A 21,427-nucleotide genomic window follows, 5' to 3' on the forward strand; every position below is an offset into this window, starting at 1 on the left:
AAATATACACTTGAGTCCAATTCCATTAAAACCAATGTTTTAAAAGCCAATCCAGAAATGGAACAGCTCTAGCCACCAATTTTCGAGTCAATAGTTCGACCGTCCAAGTTTAACCATTCAGGTGGTTTAGAATATTTGGGCAAATAATATTCATTTTAGTCTTTTGTAAGAAAAAACACAAAAATTGAGAAAGAAAGAAAGAGAGGAAAGGAAAAGAAAGAAGGAAGGAGGGAGGGAGGAAAAGGAAGAGGAAGAGGAGAGAAGAAGAATGAAGAGGAGCATAAGCATCCGACATTCATCAGCGATGATGATGGCAATAGCAGCAATAGAAAACTTAGAGGCAAAATCTCTCTGCAGATCTCTGATCTGATCTGATCCGCAACTCTCTCTCTCTCTCTCTATCTATCTATCTATCACTTGTTGGGATACTAGTGATCTCAAATCTGAGTTCCCTGCAATCTTGCTTCTCTCTCTCTCTCTCTCTCTCTCTCTCTCTCGTTGGGATATTAGTGATCTCAGTCTCCTTTGCAACTTCTTGAAATGTGAACCACTGTCCAAGTTGAACAAGTCGGTGGTTCAACCACTCAAGTCAATGGTTGACCAAGCCAACCTTTTTTGCCCAAGAACGGGTTAAGGGTGAAACGAAATATATATCACTAACATGGGCACAGTTTGACCTGTGACCCAAGAGGAAAATATGGTTCGACCTGTGGGTCAGTTTTTAAAACATTGGTTGCAAGTATAAACATTGCCACATCAACACATCATAGGCATCTTGTGTTTAACAATCAATCTTTTGTGTTTAGTTGGAGATGTTTCAAATACAAATTTTCCTACTTTGAGAAAGCAATGTCTCAACACCTTTGACTAATATGTTGACATGGATAAAAAGCACATATTTCTCACCAATAGATTATAGAATTCAAGTAGAAACAATGGTGCTTGCATTTTATTTCAGGTATACAAGTGTTTCAACTTAGAACATTGCAGGTTGAAGTACCAATAGCACCAAACGCAACCCTAACCCTAACAATTATTTTATGGTACATTTGGTTGCCGAGAAAGGATGAGACTAGAAGGGATGGGATGGGAAGAGAAAATATTTTTTTTCTTAGATTTGTATCCCGTGTTTGTTTCCCAAGAAACGATATGCTAAATAATCAATTTCCTACGTTTGTTTATTGAGAAAACAAGGAGATTTGGACTGTAGATCTTTAAAAGTCATTCATCATTTTGGATCTAAAAATAGTTAGGATATCTTATCTTTGTGTAAGTGAGCACGGAGATTTGGACCCTACAAGTTAGAAAACAAAACAACAAAAAATGTTAGATCTATAAGATAGAAGTGTAGATCTGTAGAAAAAAAATCAAGGTTACATGTTGGAAAGAATGGATTCTGGCTGTAGAGTAGCCATCTCTTCCCATTAACAAGAGGAGTTCGATGGCTACAAAAATAGTATAAAAAATACTCATTGGTCATTGGTGGTCATGTTCGTGGTCGTACCTTGTCCAGAGATCAACGATAACGACATCAACGAGAAGACCGTTGTTGACGCAGGTTCATGGTGAGGGTTGTCTAGAAAGAGAGCAAGAAGAAGAGCCCGATCTTTTTATCTCAGAAGTTTCCTTTTGCACTGGGTCCACTCCAAATCAACATGACCCCGTTTCATCCATTTTGGGAACCTGCACACCACACATTTCCCTTCCCATCCCTTCGAACAAATGCTGAAAAATCGGAGTCTTATGGGAATATTCCCATTTCCCCTTTCTCACCGCAACAACCAAACATATCATTAGGAAATTGTATTCCACGGGAAAATGTATGGTATTTATCATTTTCTTAGTTTTCACAAGACCTGGAAAACAAGAGTGTATTGCCAAAAAATAAAACAAGAGTGAACAGTTGAGAATTTTGAGTATTGCAAGATATGAATGGAAGAGGATAAAATCCATATTCAAAAATGATTATGAAAATTTAGAAAAAATAGTGGCAATGACCTTGTAAGTTGGGGTGTATAAGGGCATGGCATCAACAAAGCACATAGATCCAATTGACTCAAGACTAAACTCATGTCAAACCGGTCCATTTTGTTATTAATAAGTCACATGTTTTAAATGTGTAAAGAGAACCAGGGTAAAATGGAAAAAAAACACAATTTAGGAAACCTTTTGAATGTGCACCCAAAGTCTATAAATAGATGATCCCTATCATTCTTCTCCTATGCACTCGCCCACCATCCTCCTCCTTCATTGCCAGAATTCCAACTCAAGCGAACTACAAATGGTCTGATCCCTTTCCAGAGGGTATGTAAGTAGTCCCTCTAAGGGTCCAATCACTTTCTCCGCCTCCACTTCTTTTCCCTTTTCCAATCAACCACCTAGGTAATTCTTCACACTTCGGAGTAAGACCACCATGGGGTATCACTTGGCATCCCTCCAATTATTGAGGCATGGGATATAACCTGCATAACTGCAGATTCTCTGTGGTAAGGTCAATGGACTGTGCTCTGTCCCACCCCTTAATCTCCATATAGTGTATAATATATTAATAATGAAAAAAATAAAACACACACAAAAAGAAAAAAAAAAAGAAAATTTAAGGAAATTGTTTGTATGTTGAGCCCAATTTTATTGAAAAATTCTATAACCATGATTAGATTGATCAACCCTTGTATTAGTAGTATATTTCTTAGAAATATACAATTATGAATGAAAAATATTACAATACAAAAATGCAGAAAAGAACTTCAAAGTTAAATGAATAAACAAAAAAGGGCCAAATATAGTTTTTGGTGAACAATCTTAGGTCCTAGGAGTGGTAGCAGGGCGAGACACCCCCTCCCTATCTCCACCCTATAGCCAAAATACCCTACCCCATCCCTAGTGGTGGGGCAGGACAAACCCACTCCCATCAAAGACGAGGAATCCCCAAAATTTCCTTGCCACAGCACAACCACCTAAAAATACATCTAATTTATAAGTATTTTAGAAATAGGAGTATGAAAAATTGAGGTATTTTAGGAATTGAATTATGACAATTTGAGGGTATTATAAAAATGAAATTATGGGATTTTAGGATTTTAAAAATTTGAGAAAAAACTAGAAGTATTTTGGAAATTAATGTTAAAACTAGAGATATTTTACTACTTTACCATTGAGTTCAAAAACCCCGTCCCCACCCTATCCTTGATTTAGGGTAAAAATATTTTTCTTGTTCCCATTTAATATCAGGGAAAACCCATCCCATTCAGGGTAATAAGTCCTTTGAAACATTGAACATAGGATGCATAGATGGAGCAGGGCTTCCAAAACTTGCGGCCCGTTCCATAATTCAAGCATTGGGTCCACCATCGGATATCTTTTATTTGTACATGGACTGGGCCATTCTTACGACCATGGTCATTTGATTCCAATGAAGTTAAAGTGAAGCACTATGCATAAAGCCCAAACAAAATATTAAAAATAACATTTTCTCTGCCCCACTTTAGATCTAAACTGTGTTTTTTATTGTAAATAGAACCTAGTAAATAAAATAAAAAGTCCAAACCTTTTCATGTCATGATTCACCATCTTGGCCACCATGACCATTGTCATTTATCTGTCAATATTCGATTCAATTCTTTCTTCCAAAATTAAACACCACCTCACAAAATAAAAGAAAATCCACTTATTTTCAAAGCTAGGAACTCAAGTTTGAACTGACCGGGTTCCATGGTCAAACTTGACATGTCAAGGTTGACTTGAGAATGCAATGGCCGAATGGGCAGATAATTTAATTTAGAATTTTTTTCTGAGTTGTGCTGTCTCATATATTTGGGGAAAAGCTGTGACAAGGAAAAAGTGAATGGAAATGGAAGTTGATTTTCAAGTTCTTGTAATAGCTCATTACTTTACACCACTCCCTCTTACCAATATCATGCTTACTGCCGAGGGAGAGGGCACCAATAAATGCTCAAGCTTAGTGTAACATGCATTCAAAGTTTCAAACCATAGAATTGAGCCAAAGGCTTGGATCCTTTGCAGCATTGCAACTCCCAAAACCCTAACCACATGCCATGACCTGACAATTGTCAGAAAATAAAATGGAATGGAGCAGCAGTTAGATGGAATCATGGAACTTCTGCATGTGTCATGGGAAACTGACATTTATTCTCCAACCACAAAGCTCCATCTATTTCTATAATCTCAATCAACGTTGTATAAAAACACCATCACCCTCACAAAAACTGCCTTGAAACATGTAAACATCCATGACAAGCATCCTGCACTCATGATAAAAATAGCACACAGACGTATGCTCTCCGTGATCAAGATGAGTTTCTTGTTCATGATATTGCAGTCACATTAGAAGAAGCCAGAATCACATCTCTACATATAGAATGTGGTGAAACACCCACTCAGTAACCGGGAATAGAGGAAAACCGATAGCCATCTGCACCCCTCCATGAATAATAAGCAATTCGCGTCTCATAAAAGCCTGCAGACATACATCAAATTAGCCCACATCTTTCTAATAAAAATAGTTGTAAAAGCTATAAACAAAAAAGAAAAAAATCATAATCAATAAATGATAACTGTATAAAAATGAAGGCATATTCCAATGATTGCATCCAACTTGAGATAGTACCGGATCACCAGATCCGGTATTTACAAGAAACTTATCTATAGGGTAAATGCAATTACCCAGGTAAGTAGTACATTTACGCGTGTGTAATGTTAGTTGGGTGAGCAAGAGAATTTCCTAAAAGACTGCTAATTTCTATGTGCTGGTAAGGGCATTTTAGTCCTACATTGTTTGGCCAATTTTCCCCTTCCAGAGGTAACTTACCCACCTGGGAGATGGGTAAGACTTTCTCAGGTAAGTTACCAAAAAACTTACCTGGGGAAAATTATGCAGTGACAAGGCCAGATCATTGTGACCCAACCCAAGAGGAAAGGGGGGAAAATGGCAGGGGTTTAATGAACACTCTCTTATCATGAACCTAGACTCCTCTAGCATCTTGTATGGCACTTGGGAAGCAGTTTGTTGCACCACAAGTCGGCCTTCCCTGCTTAGAACACCCTCTTGGCTCTTAGGAGCAAGTAACTTACTGACCTCTACCACATACTTTGTCGCATACTTAAACAACTTAGGCACAAAGCACACACGAGCAAAGAGAAAAGAATTCTTCGTATTGCTCAAGAGAGGGAGATTGCAACTCTTGGATGCCTCCACCAAATGAGGGTCAACCTGCCCTTGGGCTTTACAATAAGTGTTCCAGATATGGACATGTGTTATACATCCAACAGTTGGATCCTTTCAGACTTCTTCTAGAATACTCTACAAGTATGCTCTAGAACATATCCAGAATAATGTACATGTATATACAATGTCCAAGGGTATTCTTGAATCTTCCGTAATGCTCTTGAAACTTCTGAAAGCTTCTAGAGTGTTCATTAAACCTCTTCCATTAGCCCCCTTTCCTCTTGGGTCGGATCAATTATCTGGCCTTGTCACTCCCTGACATGACTTAAGATGCCACCATTAGTGACTGCTACGAGATAATCAGGGATCAAGTGGTGTGGTTTCATATTCTGCTGTAAATGATTGGGAAGCTGATGTTCTGGTGTCCTCACTAGCTCATCTCAACCATTCTAATATTCTATTATTTCATTGGGTGGAAAAGACTCCAGAATCTGGTTGGCTGATTGAACTGGTGCGTTTACAGTGAAATCCTTTTACGATTCTCTTCTGCATCCAACAGAAGACTCCTTCCTTGGATGTGTTCTCACATCCCCTCCATGATCTCCTTTTTCATGTAACCTGTACAGTGGACAAAAGTTTGACAATTAATCATTTCTTTTCTAGAGGAAGGGTTCTAGATAACTGCTGTAGCCTTTGTGGACTGGAGGAGTAGACAGTCCCCCACTTGCTTTTATATTGTAGTTTTACACTTTGACACCTGGGCTCACTTAGGTTGTTCAAACCATCTTGGCTCACCCCTAAGGACATTCCTCATCTACTTTTGGCCAGTAAGGGGTTTTGTAGATGGGGTTCTATTCTTTGGAATCTTTTACCTTTTGTACATTGGTGCATTTAGAAAGACTGGAATAGTTTGCATCTTTGACACAATAATCTCCTATTGAGGCTTTTATTGGTAGGAATGAAAGGACTTCAATTAGATGCTCATTGGTCATGAAGGACTTATGCTGGGCAAGAATTCAAGCATTTTGAAAGACAACGGGATAGTAATCTTTTTGGTTCTTCTTTTGATGAGGAGCCATATATGCATGTATCCATGTAGAGTTGCTTTTATGGTTTCTCCTTTTTTCATATATAAATACAATCCCTTAACTACTTATCAAAAATATTATCCAATAATTTTGAATATGTTTTCTTATGAACTAGTTCAATTACATGTGCAGAACACTATCATAAATTTGCAAATTTGCACTTCCAAGGCTCAATTTTTAAAGGAATTAGAAGAAAATAAGGCTGCGTTTGGATTCTAATGTGTAGCATGTAATACCAACAAAAGAAGCTGCATTTAGATTGCAGGAGTGGGATTGGATTTGAATTCATCTCGTGTCAATTCTACATAAATGAAATAAACAACAGCCCATATTATTTTAAATTTCACTAAAGCATGGAGTTGATTAATCAATAGAATCAACGGGATTTATGAATCTATGTAAACATTTAGGCTCAGTTTGGAAAGTGTACAAATACAAAGATGTAGAGTGCAAAACCTTCTATTTTGTATTACTTTATGTGTATTTGCACTGTACATATTTGTTTTGTACGCTTTCCAAAATGAGCCTTAGCAAAATTTGCAGCAGACTCTTCTATGTGCAAAACAACTAAGTTAATTCAATCAACTACAATAAAACCTCCCTATGAAATAAAGTATATATTATGATGACAATTAAGAAAGCACAAGTAATTTTGAGCACAGAATGAACTATGAAGTCCTTGTGCGGGGGGGCAGTGATGTGGGGCAAGTCGATCGAGAAAATTGGTGAGTTCAAAAAAGTAATGATTCGTAAAAACAACAATAAGAAAATCATGACAAATAAAACAAAATTGTCACAATTGTCTAACAAGTCATTAATTCAATGAACTACTGAAATAAACAAACCAACCCATTCCTATTTCTATTTATAATCTTAACACTCAAGTAAATACTAATTCTAAGAACACTCCTATTCCAATAGAAGAAAGCATTTTATGATTCTAAGAAGAAATTACAGTGCAATGGCTAGCACAGTTCCTGTAGACCATTTTCAAGGCCCATCCTAAGCATCTACACCACCCAAAACATGATGTAGAATAAGTTCATGAAATATTTCAAGGCCCATCCTAAGCATCTTCAAGTTGCCCAGCATTCTTACAAACAAACATACAGACAAATCCACATGCCTCAAACTGGAAATTTGAGTATGACTTCAAAGTACTCAGGCCTCTCTAAATTCTATTCTGATAAGACTTTGGATATTAACATCACTGGAGAAAAGAATGTCACTCGTGGGCTTAGTCATCCATAGTGATAAATATGTATGACCAGCATGTTATACGTGTACTAATTAATGAAACTGCCACTTATTTTAAAAAAGTCCAATATAGTCCAATCCACCTTATACAAGCCCACTTTTTCTCCTGAGCTGAAGGGCAGCAGCAGCTTATTAAAAAATGCAGGTCCAAACTCAAAATAATATGAGGAATATATTGGAGGAGTCAGACTTAATAGAGCCAACCATGTGCTCACTGTAATTGATAACCTAGTTAGTCTAATTGCAACTCTAATTGCAATTGCCCAGTAGGTGATCTCCAAAATCTGGGCAGGACCATAGTGTCCAGTAGAAGCAAAAAGTTTGGACAAAATGTAAACAATTCAAAGCATAAGAGAATAATTATAGAAAATGGAAGGGAGAAGTAAGCTCTCTGTATCTATGCCTTACATGTTACAGAGGCAGCATTCTGGTATATGTTTTCACTGCTCAGTTGATCATAGCAAGGATATCTCATAAGATGAGATGAAAAAACAATGCAGACCACTAGTGGACATTCATGGTTCAGGTGGAAGACCACTCCTTTGATGATTGGGGATAATGGAAACCCATCTCCAGATATATCATTCTGAATACTATTTTACTAGGTTACAAATAGTTATATTTCCTTTTTTTTTACTTTAATTGTCTTAAAAAATATTTCTTTCATCATCCTCACAAATTCTTATCATGTATTGCATCTAGTCAACATAGGGACGGTTGCATGTAGTCATGTAAAGCCCTCCACCTTCTCTCCTATCCTTTCTAAGCACAATATAATCAGGAAAGATACTCAATGATAAATTTCAGTGGACATCAATTTCTGGATTAATATTCCCTAGTGGAACTAATCCATCGATCATGGAACTAAGAGAACCTTGGCTGTTATTAGCTTCATTCCTTACCCAACTGACCTCTTCAATCCTTCTATCAAACACTTAACTTGCCATCCAGTTCCTCAAACAATTCACAACCCTTCAAGATGTCAAAATTGGCAAACAATTTTCACCAAACTTTGCTTATACCAACAAGATTGCAGGTTCCAATTTAAAACACAGCTTTAAAAGAGATTATAAAAGGGGTGTACTCCATCCACAATGTTTAGCATTCATCAAAGCCTCTACAATTCTAAGTTAATCACATCAAGCTTCATAAACAAAGAGAAGGAAGGAAAGAGACAGTATTCGCATACCTGGAAGGAAGGTGAGGATTCCAAGCATTAAGAGGCCATAAGCCTGGGACCGCTCACCACCCATGTGGCCTGTGAAGATGAAGAAAGAAAGAAATAACAGTATGGATCCAAGAAAGAGGAGGAAGAGTGCAAGGGCAATAGACTTCCATGGAACCCTATCAAAGGACCTGGGAGTGTACATGAACCGAGGATCGTATTCCCTATCACCATCGTATTCCCCCTCGTCATCTCCAGGGAGAGGGCTGTAACGAACATGGCGCCGAGATGCCATATCAATAAATCCCAACTCTTCAATTCACAAATGTATATCCAGACACATGGAGCTTCCAAGTTCAAATCAAATTGAGCTGCTCCAAAGATCAAATGAACAAGAAGATGCACCGCAGAAACAAAATATGAATCAGAAAACAAATGAAACTAACTGGAGGGTGAAGAAGAAAGAAGCTAAGAAGAAATAAACAAAAATTCATTAAAAAGCACAGCTGGAATCTCCAAAGAAAAGGAGAAAGGAAACAGAATCTGATCGTACCATATACAACCACCAACAGATGACCAGCGATGTTCCAATCTTTGGAGAAGTTAAAGGAAAGTTTGTTTCTGTGGAAGTGAAGGAACAGGGTGTGTCTTTAGGGAGGGGATCTGGTCAACAACAAATCGAAATTGAAGAAGGTACCAGAAAATAAACAAAACTTCAATTTTATTTATGTCAAAGAAATATGAAATCAAGAAAAAGTATTTGGTTCTCCATTAAATAAAGCATAAATCGTAGAACACCTAAATACCTATAACAAAAAAAAATATCCGGCACATCTTGGAACTTAATAGAACACAAGCTAGAACCAAATCATGGTAAAAAAGGGAAAAGATTCAAGAACAACAAAACTTCTACATATAAAATTCGAGGGTTCAATAAACACACCTATAAAGAGAGAAATGAAGAAGAAGAATCTTGAGAAAGAGAAACGAAGAACTCAAAATCAATCTATCAAAAAAAAAAAAAGAGTAGTTCAACACCGCGGAAGATTTCTTTGGGGGATTAAGAAACAAAAGATTTGCGAAGTGCTGCTCTAGTACCCTTAATCGACTTATTCTATAGCCTACGTCCTAAAAGCACATGCGAAAGCACGCAACAGCGGAATCTAACGCATGCTTGAATTAGACAACTAAAGATTCTAAACCATGAACTAAGAGGTAAATCAACCTGTGAAACCAGAAAATAAGAAAATTCAGTAAAATTGAAAAATAAACACCTCAAAGTCGACTGGAGATCAGAACTTCGTCGGAGAAAGCAGTCAGTTCCCGAGCCAAAAGAACGTCGTCACTTCAGAACGGGGCTGAGGGACCTCATACTAAATAAAGATAGATTCGATCTTCAATATGTGATCGGATCGGCTGCCCACTCCCTCCCCATCCGCACCCTACCCGCACCCTATAGCACATCCCCTCCGTGCAATAGGAACATCTCCCGTGCTTGTCATGGGAGATATTACAAATGCACGGAGTGAATGGGCTGTAGGGCGCGTTAAGTGGGTAGCCGATCTCGTCAAAGCATCGGCTTATGGCCTTCCAAGTTGGGCCCCAGACGGGCTCTATAACTCCCAGCCTCCCGTTTGGTCCACCCACAAGAAGGACGAACCTCATGGGTAGACCGCTAACGGTTCGACATCCGGGTCAATGAAGAGTTTATGACGACAATGGTCTTGCGTTTTGACTGTCGTCGTATGCCCGCCCGCTAAACCCTAAAATCTTCGTAAGCGGGAATTAACAAGAAGAGCAGTGAGCAGCTCCCCTTCTTCTCAACTTGTCGGTCGAGGGATTTTTTGGGTTTTCTTAGCAGAAGTTATGGCGGTGAGTTCTTCAAGGGTTGTTTCTTTCTTTTACATTTTCTTTTATTTTGAATCACGTCGATGACTTCGTATGGAGATTTCTTGTTTTTGTTGCGTGTTTTGTTAGCAATTTTGTAAAACAATGATACATGAAATCCATTGAGCTCAAAATTTTAATTTGGTAGGTTTCGCAATGTTACCAGGGTTTTCACTTTTCAGTATTTGTTCTCTTTTCTTTTGAGTCCTTTGCTATTTTGCTACGGCGTTGGAAAACATGATGCTTGTGGTTGTATGATTGAATCTTCTGTTTCATTGGTTATCAGCATTAGCTGGAAGCCGCTAGAAACCTGCATTATATTCTATTCGCATGTACTGTAGTTTCAACCTCGTAAACATAAAATAGGGATAACAAGAGAGATTTTCTTGAAGCTGCTTTTGCTTGTCCGTAAAATTGACGTAAATTTCTTCAGAGTGAAATGTTTCAGCTATTTTTTCCATACCTTTTATAGCGAAAACTTTGTTTTCCTTCCCTTCTAACTTGTTTCGATGTAAATGGCAAAGAAATCAAAATTTCATGGTAAAATTACTCGAGTATTTCAACCTGAAATTTTTTTATGTTGAAGCGAACCCACCCTCTTTTTCTAATAATTTTGGGAGGATCTTCTTGATTAGTTATATGAGCCCAATTAATTCCTTAGAAAAAAATGGCACTGCTTTTGTCCTTCAAACCATTACTAGAGAATGTTTATTCCCATTCAAAATTATGTGGTGATTTTCAAGTTGGCATTAGAGTGACTGTTGGTACCTTCTCAACTATTTTTATTCCTGCTGCCTGTCAGATGCCTTACTCCATATGCTTGTTTCTTAATGATTAAGCCTTGGAATAGGTTAACTCCCCGTCCCCACAAAAAAAAGGACCAAAAAAATGAAAACTAGTAGAAGAGAATTCAAGTTTGGTAGACTCTCAAGAAGTTTAATTTGGGATTCATCTATGCGTGGGTATCCTTACTCTTAACCAAGTCTGTTAAGTGGGATTCAATCAAAATGTTTTTGATACATTATGGGGTAAATCTCTTAAACTACCCCCTACTGTTTGCGAAATTGACTAATTGTACCCTCACTGTTTACATATTGTCTTAAAGTACCCTTACTGTTTCTAAAAATTGACATTGTTGTTAGGTGCTAATGGAAAGAAATTAAATGCTGAATTTGCCATCCTGTCACGGGGGTAGTTCTGCAGTGGAAGAAACCCGTGTGGCGTCCGGGCCAAGGCAGGCCAGGAAAAGCCTTTTGTGTGCTTAGGGGTAGGAGTTACCCGATGTGATGGCTCCACCAAGTTCAGTAGCACAGTATCATGACCTCAGTTCGCATGGTCGGGGCACTGTGTTGGTTCCTTTAGGTCCATGGGAGGCACCAGATACGTGCTAAAGGGGGACGACCATGATGAGAGGCCACTTGGCGCCGATGAGAGGGACTCCTGTATGCCGATGATGCTAGGCAGCTGCTGGGCCGGAACAAACCCGTGCGCTATGGGCAACGGGATAATTCATTTAGCTTAGGCATGGGGCTGGCGTGGTGAAGGTCATGCTTAGGCCAGGCCTCATGCCAAGCCTCCCTTGAGTGCCGGTGGCGCAGTGCCGGTCCATGCACTGTCCCCATGAGCATGTGTGCATCCATGAGGAACCCTGGTAGCCATGCTAGCCATTAACCAGGGCCACCCCGCAAGGGGGATGATGGTCTAGGAGTGCCAAGGTCAGGCACCCAAGGAGGTCGACCACCCCTCTTCAAAGAGTACATTAAGCTTTTGGTGATTTGCCTGAAGATAACATCACTTTTCCCAAAAATCTTATAGGCGAAAATGATGATGGTGTCCCTTAACGTAAGCCCGCCAAGCGTAGGCAAGGCTAAGCCTGTGTCAGACCGTGACAATCCACTACTCCTCAAATTTCAAAATAAAACCCAACCGATGGGCAATCAACCATGGAAAGATCCTGATGTTCGGAGGCTCAACTTTCCTCGTCGCCAAAACTAATTTCTTCCAATGACAACAAGAGCAGACCCTTTGGTTCTTCCCTAGTTGAAGTTGAAGTGTTCTGTTTGGTTTTGAGACAGTTCTTCCCCAGTTGTAGCAGTTCACCTCCGCAAATCGTTCCAACAATGACACGCCTTCTTCACCTGTGATGCATCTCCTGCATCTTCAACTGCACCAAGTCGAAATCCGCTTCAGCTTCCCTCAATGAATTTACAACACCTTCCTTCTCCCTTTTTATTGCCGTAAGGCTCCCGCTAACCCATTCCGCCCTCTCAAAATCCATAACCTGGTTCCATCTGTTTTGAATGAGGGAATTAAGGCGGGTATGGTTGAACTGAACTGGTTGATTCTAAGGTGGGTGATAAGCACCTGTATCTGTATCAAGCCTACCATCTCTTCTCACGAAAGTGTTTCGATTCAATATCTATGGCCCAAATTCCTGGTTCCGTTGGTTGTGAGGCAAGTGATTTTTTCCAATATGCTAGGTAAGAAGCCCGAGCAAGAGTAAACAGAATCCTTCTAGATAAGGTTAAAATTATAACAACAAAAGAAGAAATAATTATTCCTAATATAGCTCCCATAGAATATGACGACTGCGAATGTGGAAGATGCGGTGTAAAACTTGGAAATTTCGTTGTGTTTATGTCAAGCTAAGAGTCAAATCCTTTATTAGTAGAGCTCCAAGCTTAGATCCTCTCGCTTCTCCTGAAGTTTCCTTTGATGAAGAGAACCCAACAAACATCTCATTGGATATGTACCCACATTTTATTGACATAATAATTGAACAAAGTTCTAGAAGGTTGAGAAACACTTGCAGGAGCAATTGTGACCTTGATCTTGGGACTGGTCCTGTCGAAATCGATCCAAGCACGTATGTTTTCACCATTCCGCATATCAATGGGAACGAATTCATCTTTGTCCTTATAGAATCCGACCTTCTGAGTACCGGAAGTGTTCATGCTGTTGAGGTTGAATCCAATGCGGTTCCCATCCAGGGCTATAGGTTGACACCAATACTTCTGAGTATGGAAGTATTGGTGCTAAGTGTTATTGCTGATGTCAGAAAGGTTAGATTTAGAGAGGGAAAAAGCAAGACCTTAACCAGGGCTTGGGCTGACTGGAGGGAGTATGGAGAAAACAAATGAAGTCGAGAAGGATAAGAGATTAGAGTTGTTTTTCATGTGGATTAGAGATAGGAAGAAGGCTTGTTCGATGGAGTACTCATCGGAGGCTTTTGTTAATTTAATGATAGAGGAATCGACTCGGTTGGTCGCTCATCCTTCATCTCTCAATCCGAGGAGGGCAAAAGTTGGACATGTGTTCTATCTCCTCCTCTTGATTTGGCTGGTTGTTCATTGATATCTGGGTAAGCCTAGGCAATCAAAGTGTAGAAGCAATCCTCTGTATCTGTTGAAATTCCTGTTGATCGACCTCAGGTAGGGGATAAAGGAGTATAGGTCTGCCACTGTTTGACCGTAAGTCATACTCCCTTCTTGAATATCCGGTGAGGCGACCAAGATCATTTGAAAAGAGGAAAGAATATCAAAAAGGTTTGAAAGGGGAGGTCAGAGAGAGAGAGAGAGAGATAGTGAGGGCTTAGGACGATGGTAATATTGAGTTTTTAAAAAAATTTATAGGTCATGTGGGGTCACATGTGCACAGATCATGACAGAGCATTAACGGATGTTAGCAGTGGGGTAGAACTAGTCAATTATCAGAAACAGTAGGGGTAGCGTTACACAATATGTAAACAGTAAGGGTACAGTTAGTCAATTTCGCAAATAGTAAGGATAGTTTAAGAGATTTACCCTACATTATGTGCTAATTTCATGACGTCACTGAAAAGTTTCTCAACTATATTATGTTATGTCTACTCAAATAAGTTGGTAAAATCAAAGAATTGGAAATGTAAAGATTGCCATATTGCTCAACTGTACAACCATTTCCTAATTCCCACTGCACAGCTTATCTCAGTCTTCCTTTACCAATTATTTATTAGGTTTTCACAGGAAATTATTTTTTCTTTAATAAACCCCTTACAAAAAATAGGAGCCATTGCTTGGTGTGCTGGTAAATCTTGGTTTGAAAAGTAGGGTCAGTATTCAGGCTGAGCCCTTCTGAGTTGAGCTTGGCCAAGCCCATGTCTTGAACTCAAACTTTAGGCTCAGGTCAAGGCCAAATCAGGGCCCAAACTCAGCCCAAGGCACCCAGTCCAAACTTATATGTCAAGCCTTAGGCCAGGCTTGAGCTGGTGCAAACTTAAACTAGAACTTGGAACATTGGTAGTTAGACTTTAGTATGAATGCTAAGATGACATTAACTAGTTGAGGGATGGTAGAACATTAATATTAGGGGTGGGGGTGGGGGGATTGCATACTTCGTAACATTATGTATTTGTGTATATTTTTGCAGATTTGGTTTTTGTTCTGTGCCATGGTTGGCAAAAGCATTGACATATCACTGAAGTTCTTGTGCACTAGCAATGTGTAGGTATAGAACTTGGTTTCATGCTAATCACTCTATTATGGGAAAATTTTACAAGAAAATTGTTGTAGTCTCCAACCAAGCATCATGACATGGTTGGTGACCGAGGCCACCAGAGTAGGCTATGGAAATTCTACAATAGCAGAGTTTTATTGGAAATTTTACAGGGAGAAAAATGAGGCTGGTCAACTAAACATTTCAGCTTCGACTGTAGATGAAAATTGAATGTTGTAATGGGTTGGAGGAAAAATGATGGCAAGGGAACCTTGCATCACAGAAGTATCATGAGGGAAGTTAAAACTTTAACAAGAGATTTGGGGCTTGATATCACATACTTGGACTCAGATCAGCAGCAAATGGGAAGGGTTAATAGGAGTTGGATCTTTTGGGGGGTCTTATGATTTTGTACACATAAAGGAAAAGAGGGTTTGTAATTTGTCTACTGTAAATAGTGGGAAAGGTTTAGTGACCCAAGCCCACTGGTTTGCAGCTGCGTCAGTTGTAATATTCAATACACTTCTCACTTAATGAAATTTCAAGTTACCAATTGCTGATAAAATAAATAAATAAATCAAACTGTAATAAAAAAACATCATGCATGGTTGTTGGCTGTCATTTTTTTGATTGCTTATTGGTTGTTCTTGGCCATCATTTTGTCGATTATAAATCCTAGAATTTGCAAACAAGTTCCTACAGTCACAACAAGGTCTTCAAGAATTTTGCCACAAACTTGATGTGCTTATAAAATATTTTGAAGGCCATGCAATTACTCCATTTTCTTGGAGCACACAACTATTTCTAGTTTGTATCAATGTGTCATATAATAGCATGATCTATGGCCTATGGAATAGAATCATCACCTCTGCAACCAATGGAAGACTAAAAATAATACCTACTCTAAAAAGTTTATACCATTTAAATGCAAATATTCAAATTTTTTCTTACGGTCTTTATCTGGTTTAAGACACTTTTCATGGTTATGCTCATGCACCATTTAATTTATGCATGTATATAATTGAACTTCAACTTTACAAACTTTTAATACTTTTGCATCTTATTGGAAAATGTTGTTTGATATTGCAGACTGTTCCAGTTAACCCCAAACCATTCTTGAACAATCTGACTGGAAAACCTGTAATTGTAAAGCTTAAATGGGGAATGGAATACAAAGGTACTTTCTTCTTGGTGCAATATATTATAATCTGTTACATGAGATGTATTTATGTTTGTTTTGTCCTGTTTTCCTTCTCAGGATATCTTGTTTCAGTTGATGCCTACATGAACTTGCAGGTATTGCTTAAGTTCCTTAAGTTCATTCAATAAATTAATACTCACACACGTATTTCTAGGTTGTTGCTATAAACCTAGCTTCAGCTAATAGAATGATCAACTCTGTGGGTGTTGTCAGATCTGGATCAGATCAGATTAGATGATTGGATCATTCAGACTAGGAGCTGAATCAGATTCTTGACTCTTGGAATCAATAAAAATAGCCACTAACCAAGACCAACCAGCATTAACATATTAAAATTGTATAGTGATTAGGGCAGATTTGGCCCTCCGCTGACCTAGCAACTCGTGTGACACCTCAACGCCACACGAACAGCTCTGGATCCCACTAAGTCAAGGAGGCACACATCGGAACCAGTTTGAGCACCTTGTACACAACTCGGGCACCTCGGCAGGGTGGCTAGCAACACCTTGTCCAGGGCCGACCTGTGGTACCTCGTCGTTACTGGTCCAATGGACCTCGACGTGAGGAGCGACCTCCTCGAGGACTTGTCCACCTGTGGTACCTCGTCAGTACCAGTCGAAGTGACCTCGGTGTGAGGAGCGACCTCCTTCTAGGACTTGCCAACCTAACTGAGGTCTAGATGGCAACTTGCGGGATGTGCTCGCCGACCTCCTCTACATGCATCATGTCACTCTCAGGCCTCTCGGAAGTTGGCTCCCACACAAAATGTTTCGGAGGAAACCAAATAAGGCACAAAGCCTGGTCTACGTGCGTGAATACCTCCGAGGACTTCGAATCGGTCAGACATGTTTTCTCGGAGATCTTGGATGCAGTGCAGGAAGTCCACGCCAAACAATGCCTATATAAAGGTGTCATCTCCTCCCTAAGAGAACGTATGCGCGGTTTAGCTCTCAAATACTAGCAATCTTGCTTTTAGCTCTCTCTGAAATCTCCAATTCGTTAACTTAAGCATCTGAGTGCTCACACCGGGTAAAGCACCCCAGACACTAGCATATCTTCTTGCAGCTCAACCATGCGACATCACTAGCTCGACATCCAAGTCGTCCTCCAACAGGGATAATCAGATCACACATCATCAATTGGCACCATCTGTGGGAACCGTTACACAAAAGCTAAGTTCTCACCCGTTCTCTAAGCCTCAAATAATTGCATCCTCAAGCAACAACTCTTGGCTCAAAGGAACCCCCCTAGAGGGGCAGAATTAGAATGATCGATCCATACAAGTTCCAGCAGCCTTGCCCAGACAAAATCTCCCAGCCTTGACTGTGAAACCACTCTTGAATGCTGAGCCCTACATGCTCTCTGCGAGAGTCGACGACCAACAGACTTTGAGGCCACCCTTGCAGGTCGAGCCCTCTATGGTTCCCGTGGGAGTTAATGGCCAACAGACTGTGATTGTGGTCGCCCCGCAGCTGTAGGTCGAGCCCTCCATGGTTTCCGTGGGAATTGATGGCCAATAGACTGTGGAGCCATCCTTGTAGATCAGCACTGCAAAGGTGACAAGGTGTATGTAGGCGGAGGTGTTGAGAGCGAACTGGCATGTTAAAATTTTGGCGATCTGATTGAGACTTGTTTTGGTGACCTAGATGAGCCGACTCACGACACGTAATTAGCCTGGACAAGACTCGTCAGCTTTGTTTGCGAATAGCCTGTTCATGGGTTAGGCCAGGTTGAGCTTTCACTTGTCATTAAGGGAAATATGCTAGGCCCAAGCCCGAGCCCGAGCCCGAGCCCGAAGCCCGACCTAATAAAAAAAAACAATTTTTCCTATTCAAATTAGAATTAAAAATTTAGATAGTTTTTTTTCTCCTATTTAAATGAACAATGGGCCTACAAGATGGTTTTTTTCCCCTTTCTTTTATATTTTAAAACACTGTTTTACATTCTTAAATTAAAAAAAATTATTCAAATGGACATAATCACATTACTCACTTTAAGTCTAATATTAGGTCGGGTTGGGCTATTTTGACAAAACCCGAGCCCAGCTCGAATTTATTGCGGGCTAGGCTTTTTGGCCTGAATTTAAGCCCACTGACCTATAACCACTTTGGCAACCTGACCCAATTGAATTCTAAGGGGAAGTCAAATCGCTTTCAACATTGAGGCCCCCTAGGTTGACATCTAAACACGTCGACAAGTAGGTCGACCTATGCAAGTCGGCCCTCATATCTAGCTTGGTAGCGTTTTTGACTTTACCACTACTACACTACATCGATCTCAAAGGACGAAGGTGTCTCACTGCTGACCTGATAAAAAAGCAAAGAAAGAAAAGAAGTAGAGGAAAGGATGACTTCAGAGAGGATTTCATACAACCAGCGAAATAGAGAGCAGGTCACCCCGGGCCTTATCTTCAAACAAGCTACGCCCTTTGCCGAATTGACCTTGACTCGAGTGTGGGGGGCAATTGATGAGGGCAGATTTGGCCCTCTGCTGACTTGGCAACACATGGCACGACAAGACAACTGCATGACACCTCAACACTACACAAACAAGTGTGGATCCCACTAAGTCAAGGAGGCACACCTCGGAACTAGTTGGAGCACCTCATACACAACTCAGGTCGAGGTGACCTCGGTGTGAGGAGCGACCTCCCTTGAGGACTTATCGACCTGACTGGGTCCAGGTGGCGACCTGCGAGATGTGCTCGTCGACCACTGCATGCATCATGTCACTCCCGGGTTTCTCGGAAGTCGACTCTCGAACCGAATGTTCCAGAGGAAACCGAGTAAGCCTCAAAGCGTGGTCTATGTGCACAACTACCTCCGAGGACTTCGGATCGGTCGGGCACGTCTTCCTGGAGATCTCGGATGCGATGCATGAAACACACACCAAACTGCCTATATAAATGTCTCATCTTCTCTATGATAGAAAAGGTACGCACGATTTAGTTCTCAAATACTAGCAATCTTGATTTCAATTCTCTCTAAAACCTCCAATTTGCTAACCTAAGCATCGGAGTGCCCACACCAGGTAAAGCACCCCAGACATTTTGACATGTCTCCTTGCAGCTTGATCAGGTGACCTCACTAGCTTGATGTCCAATCTGTCCTCCAGCAGGGAGCACCAGATAGTGCATCATCATATAGCATCTTAGATGATTGGGTCAATCCACCCAGTGGTTGGACCGTTTGACCCTTGACCAATAATTTTTGTGGTGTTTAAGTGATCCAGGTCTGACAACACTGAATTCTGTTACTGGCTATAATTCAAACATCATTTTTCCTTTCTGCAGCTGGCCAACACTGAAGAATATATTGATGGACAATTCACAGGAAATCTTGGAGAGATTCTCATCAGGTAATAACTACCAAAATTATAGTTCTGTAGTGTGTCTCCTTGACTGAACCGTATGAAGATGAAATATTTCCTGAATTAGTAAATGTCACTGCTGAATGATTAACATGATGTGGTGTTAAGCACCGGAAATGATATCCCTGCCTTCACCTCCTGCCCTAGACGAGATTATTTGCATAAATAGGCATGCCAATAAGTAGGCTGTCTCCATTTATGAGTGTCAGTCACATCTTTAACCATTCTTTTGGTTTTACCCCCCTCCGGGAAAAAAAGGCCTCACGCATCAGCTTCAGAAGGATCAGGGTTGGTGATTAAAACTTAAAATGCTGTGGCCATGGATAGCAACTGCTTCATAGCCACTCCATGTGGTAGATTACCAATTGGAAACGGTAATAGGTATCAATTCAGTCATCCATGTGGGTTCATGGACGACACAATTTTGTTGGCTAGACCGTGGTATAATTTTTGATCTGTTGATAAGTTATAACCCTTTTTCTTTGTTTGTATTGCATCAGATGTAATAATGTTCTCTATCTTCGAGGTGTACCGGAGGATGAAGAAATTGAAGATGCTGAACGAGATTAGGAGTAGCATAATAGCTTCTTCAATGGCGTCCGGATCCTGCTTGAAGATCATGATATATTTCTTAGTACTAGTCAGATGATGAGATCCTACTATTATCTAATTAAACCGACGTTCAGCTTTGAAAATGAGAAGTGTAAAGCGCTTTTTATCAGTAAAAATGGAATATCATGATTTACTAATTCTTAATTGTTTTTTTTGGGAGGCCTAGATGTACTTAGTAAAATCAATTTACTAATGTCGTAATGAGTCGTTAGGTTAAGGTTTCAAACAAGTTACTTTCAATTCATTTGGTTCATGTTATACAATATCAAAAGTATTTTTGGTTCATTTTATTTATTTTGATCATTTTTAGTTTAATTTATTGATCTTTTATAGATTCTATTGTAAATTGATTTTGGCACATCTAAGTTAGTATTTTCAACCCATCGTCCAGCCTGTTGAACTGTTCTAATTGCCATTTGGCCATGGTTTTGGGTCTGTTTCTCCAAAAACCTAATCTTTGATAAAAAATGATTGATTTGGTAAAAAATCATCTTACTTGGGTGGTTGAATTGTTGACTTATTTGACCTGGTCACTGGGTCATAGGTTGCATATTCAATACAAAATTTTAAAGGTCATAACTTTGTGGTCAGATTACCAATTGGGGTGATTATTTTTTTTTAATTTTAAGTAATTTTTTCGAGAGCTATGCATTTCAAGAAGCCAAAGGTATCTTGTCCTGCTATTTTTTCCCAAAAAAGTCATTTTTAGCCTCAAATTGTAAAAAAACAGAATTATAAATTATAAATTAAATATAAAATAATATTTATATATGCATTTATTACATCTAAAAATAATTTTACATTATGTGTGTGTGAGTGTGAGACCCATTTAATTGAAAGTTGAACTTGAACCGATAACCCAGAGGCAAAAATGATCCAGCCTCCAGGTCTGTTTTTAAAACATTGATCCAAATCACATGGCTGAGAATGTCGTCAAAGATAAATGGTGCAAAACAGTCCCGGCATGCAACTAAAATTTGTTAGTGAAAATGGTCAGAAACAGGATGGTTTGCGCCTCACTTCTTTTAACTTTCAAGTTCAAGAAACCAAACACAAGGCGCCCCAAGTCCGAAGATGGGCTATGGCAAGAACAAAGAAGGACCGGTTACACAGCCACACAGGGCATAACGCACTTATGGAAACTGATATGCTGATGTCATGGTTCTAATTTATGAACAGTTGCAATCAAA

General features: G+C 39.7%; 2 protein-coding genes across 3 annotated transcripts; one reads left to right on the forward strand and one right to left on the reverse strand.

Moving 5' to 3' along the window:
- Nucleotides 1-4,145: 4,145 nt before the first annotated feature.
- LOC148854355 (transmembrane protein (DUF872)) lies at nucleotides 4,146-10,110 on the reverse strand. 2 transcript variants are annotated; one of them, XM_088983785.1, is made up of 4 exons: nucleotides 9,970-10,110; nucleotides 9,249-9,358; nucleotides 8,720-9,066; nucleotides 4,146-4,477 (listed from the first exon to the last, which is right to left on the reverse strand). In XM_088983785.1, exons 3-4 carry the CDS (start codon nucleotides 8,988-8,990, stop codon nucleotides 4,398-4,400), a joined length of 351 nt encoding a protein of 116 aa, XP_088839911.1. In that variant the 5' UTR covers nucleotides 8,991-9,066; nucleotides 9,249-9,358; nucleotides 9,970-10,110; the 3' UTR covers nucleotides 4,146-4,397. The 2 variants fall into 2 exon arrangements, with proteins under 2 accessions (XP_088839911.1, XP_088839912.1); XM_088983786.1 differs by having other exon boundaries at nucleotides 9,249-9,316; nucleotides 9,970-10,109.
- Nucleotides 10,111-10,318: 208 nt separating this feature from the next.
- LOC148854356 (putative small nuclear ribonucleoprotein F) lies at nucleotides 10,319-20,374 on the forward strand. The gene is made up of 5 exons (XM_088983787.1): nucleotides 10,319-10,567; nucleotides 16,145-16,232; nucleotides 16,314-16,351; nucleotides 19,549-19,613; nucleotides 20,126-20,374. Exons 1-5 carry the CDS (start codon nucleotides 10,562-10,564, stop codon nucleotides 20,193-20,195), a joined length of 267 nt encoding a protein of 88 aa, XP_088839913.1. The 5' UTR covers nucleotides 10,319-10,561; the 3' UTR covers nucleotides 20,196-20,374.
- Nucleotides 20,375-21,427: the final 1,053 nt, after the last annotated feature.

The sequence above is a fragment of the Nelumbo lutea genome, chromosome 4 (assembly GCF_056320005.1).
Source record: "Nelumbo lutea isolate HS-2025 chromosome 4, American lotus-T2T, whole genome shotgun sequence".
NCBI lineage: Eukaryota > Viridiplantae > Streptophyta > Magnoliopsida > Proteales > Nelumbonaceae > Nelumbo > Nelumbo lutea.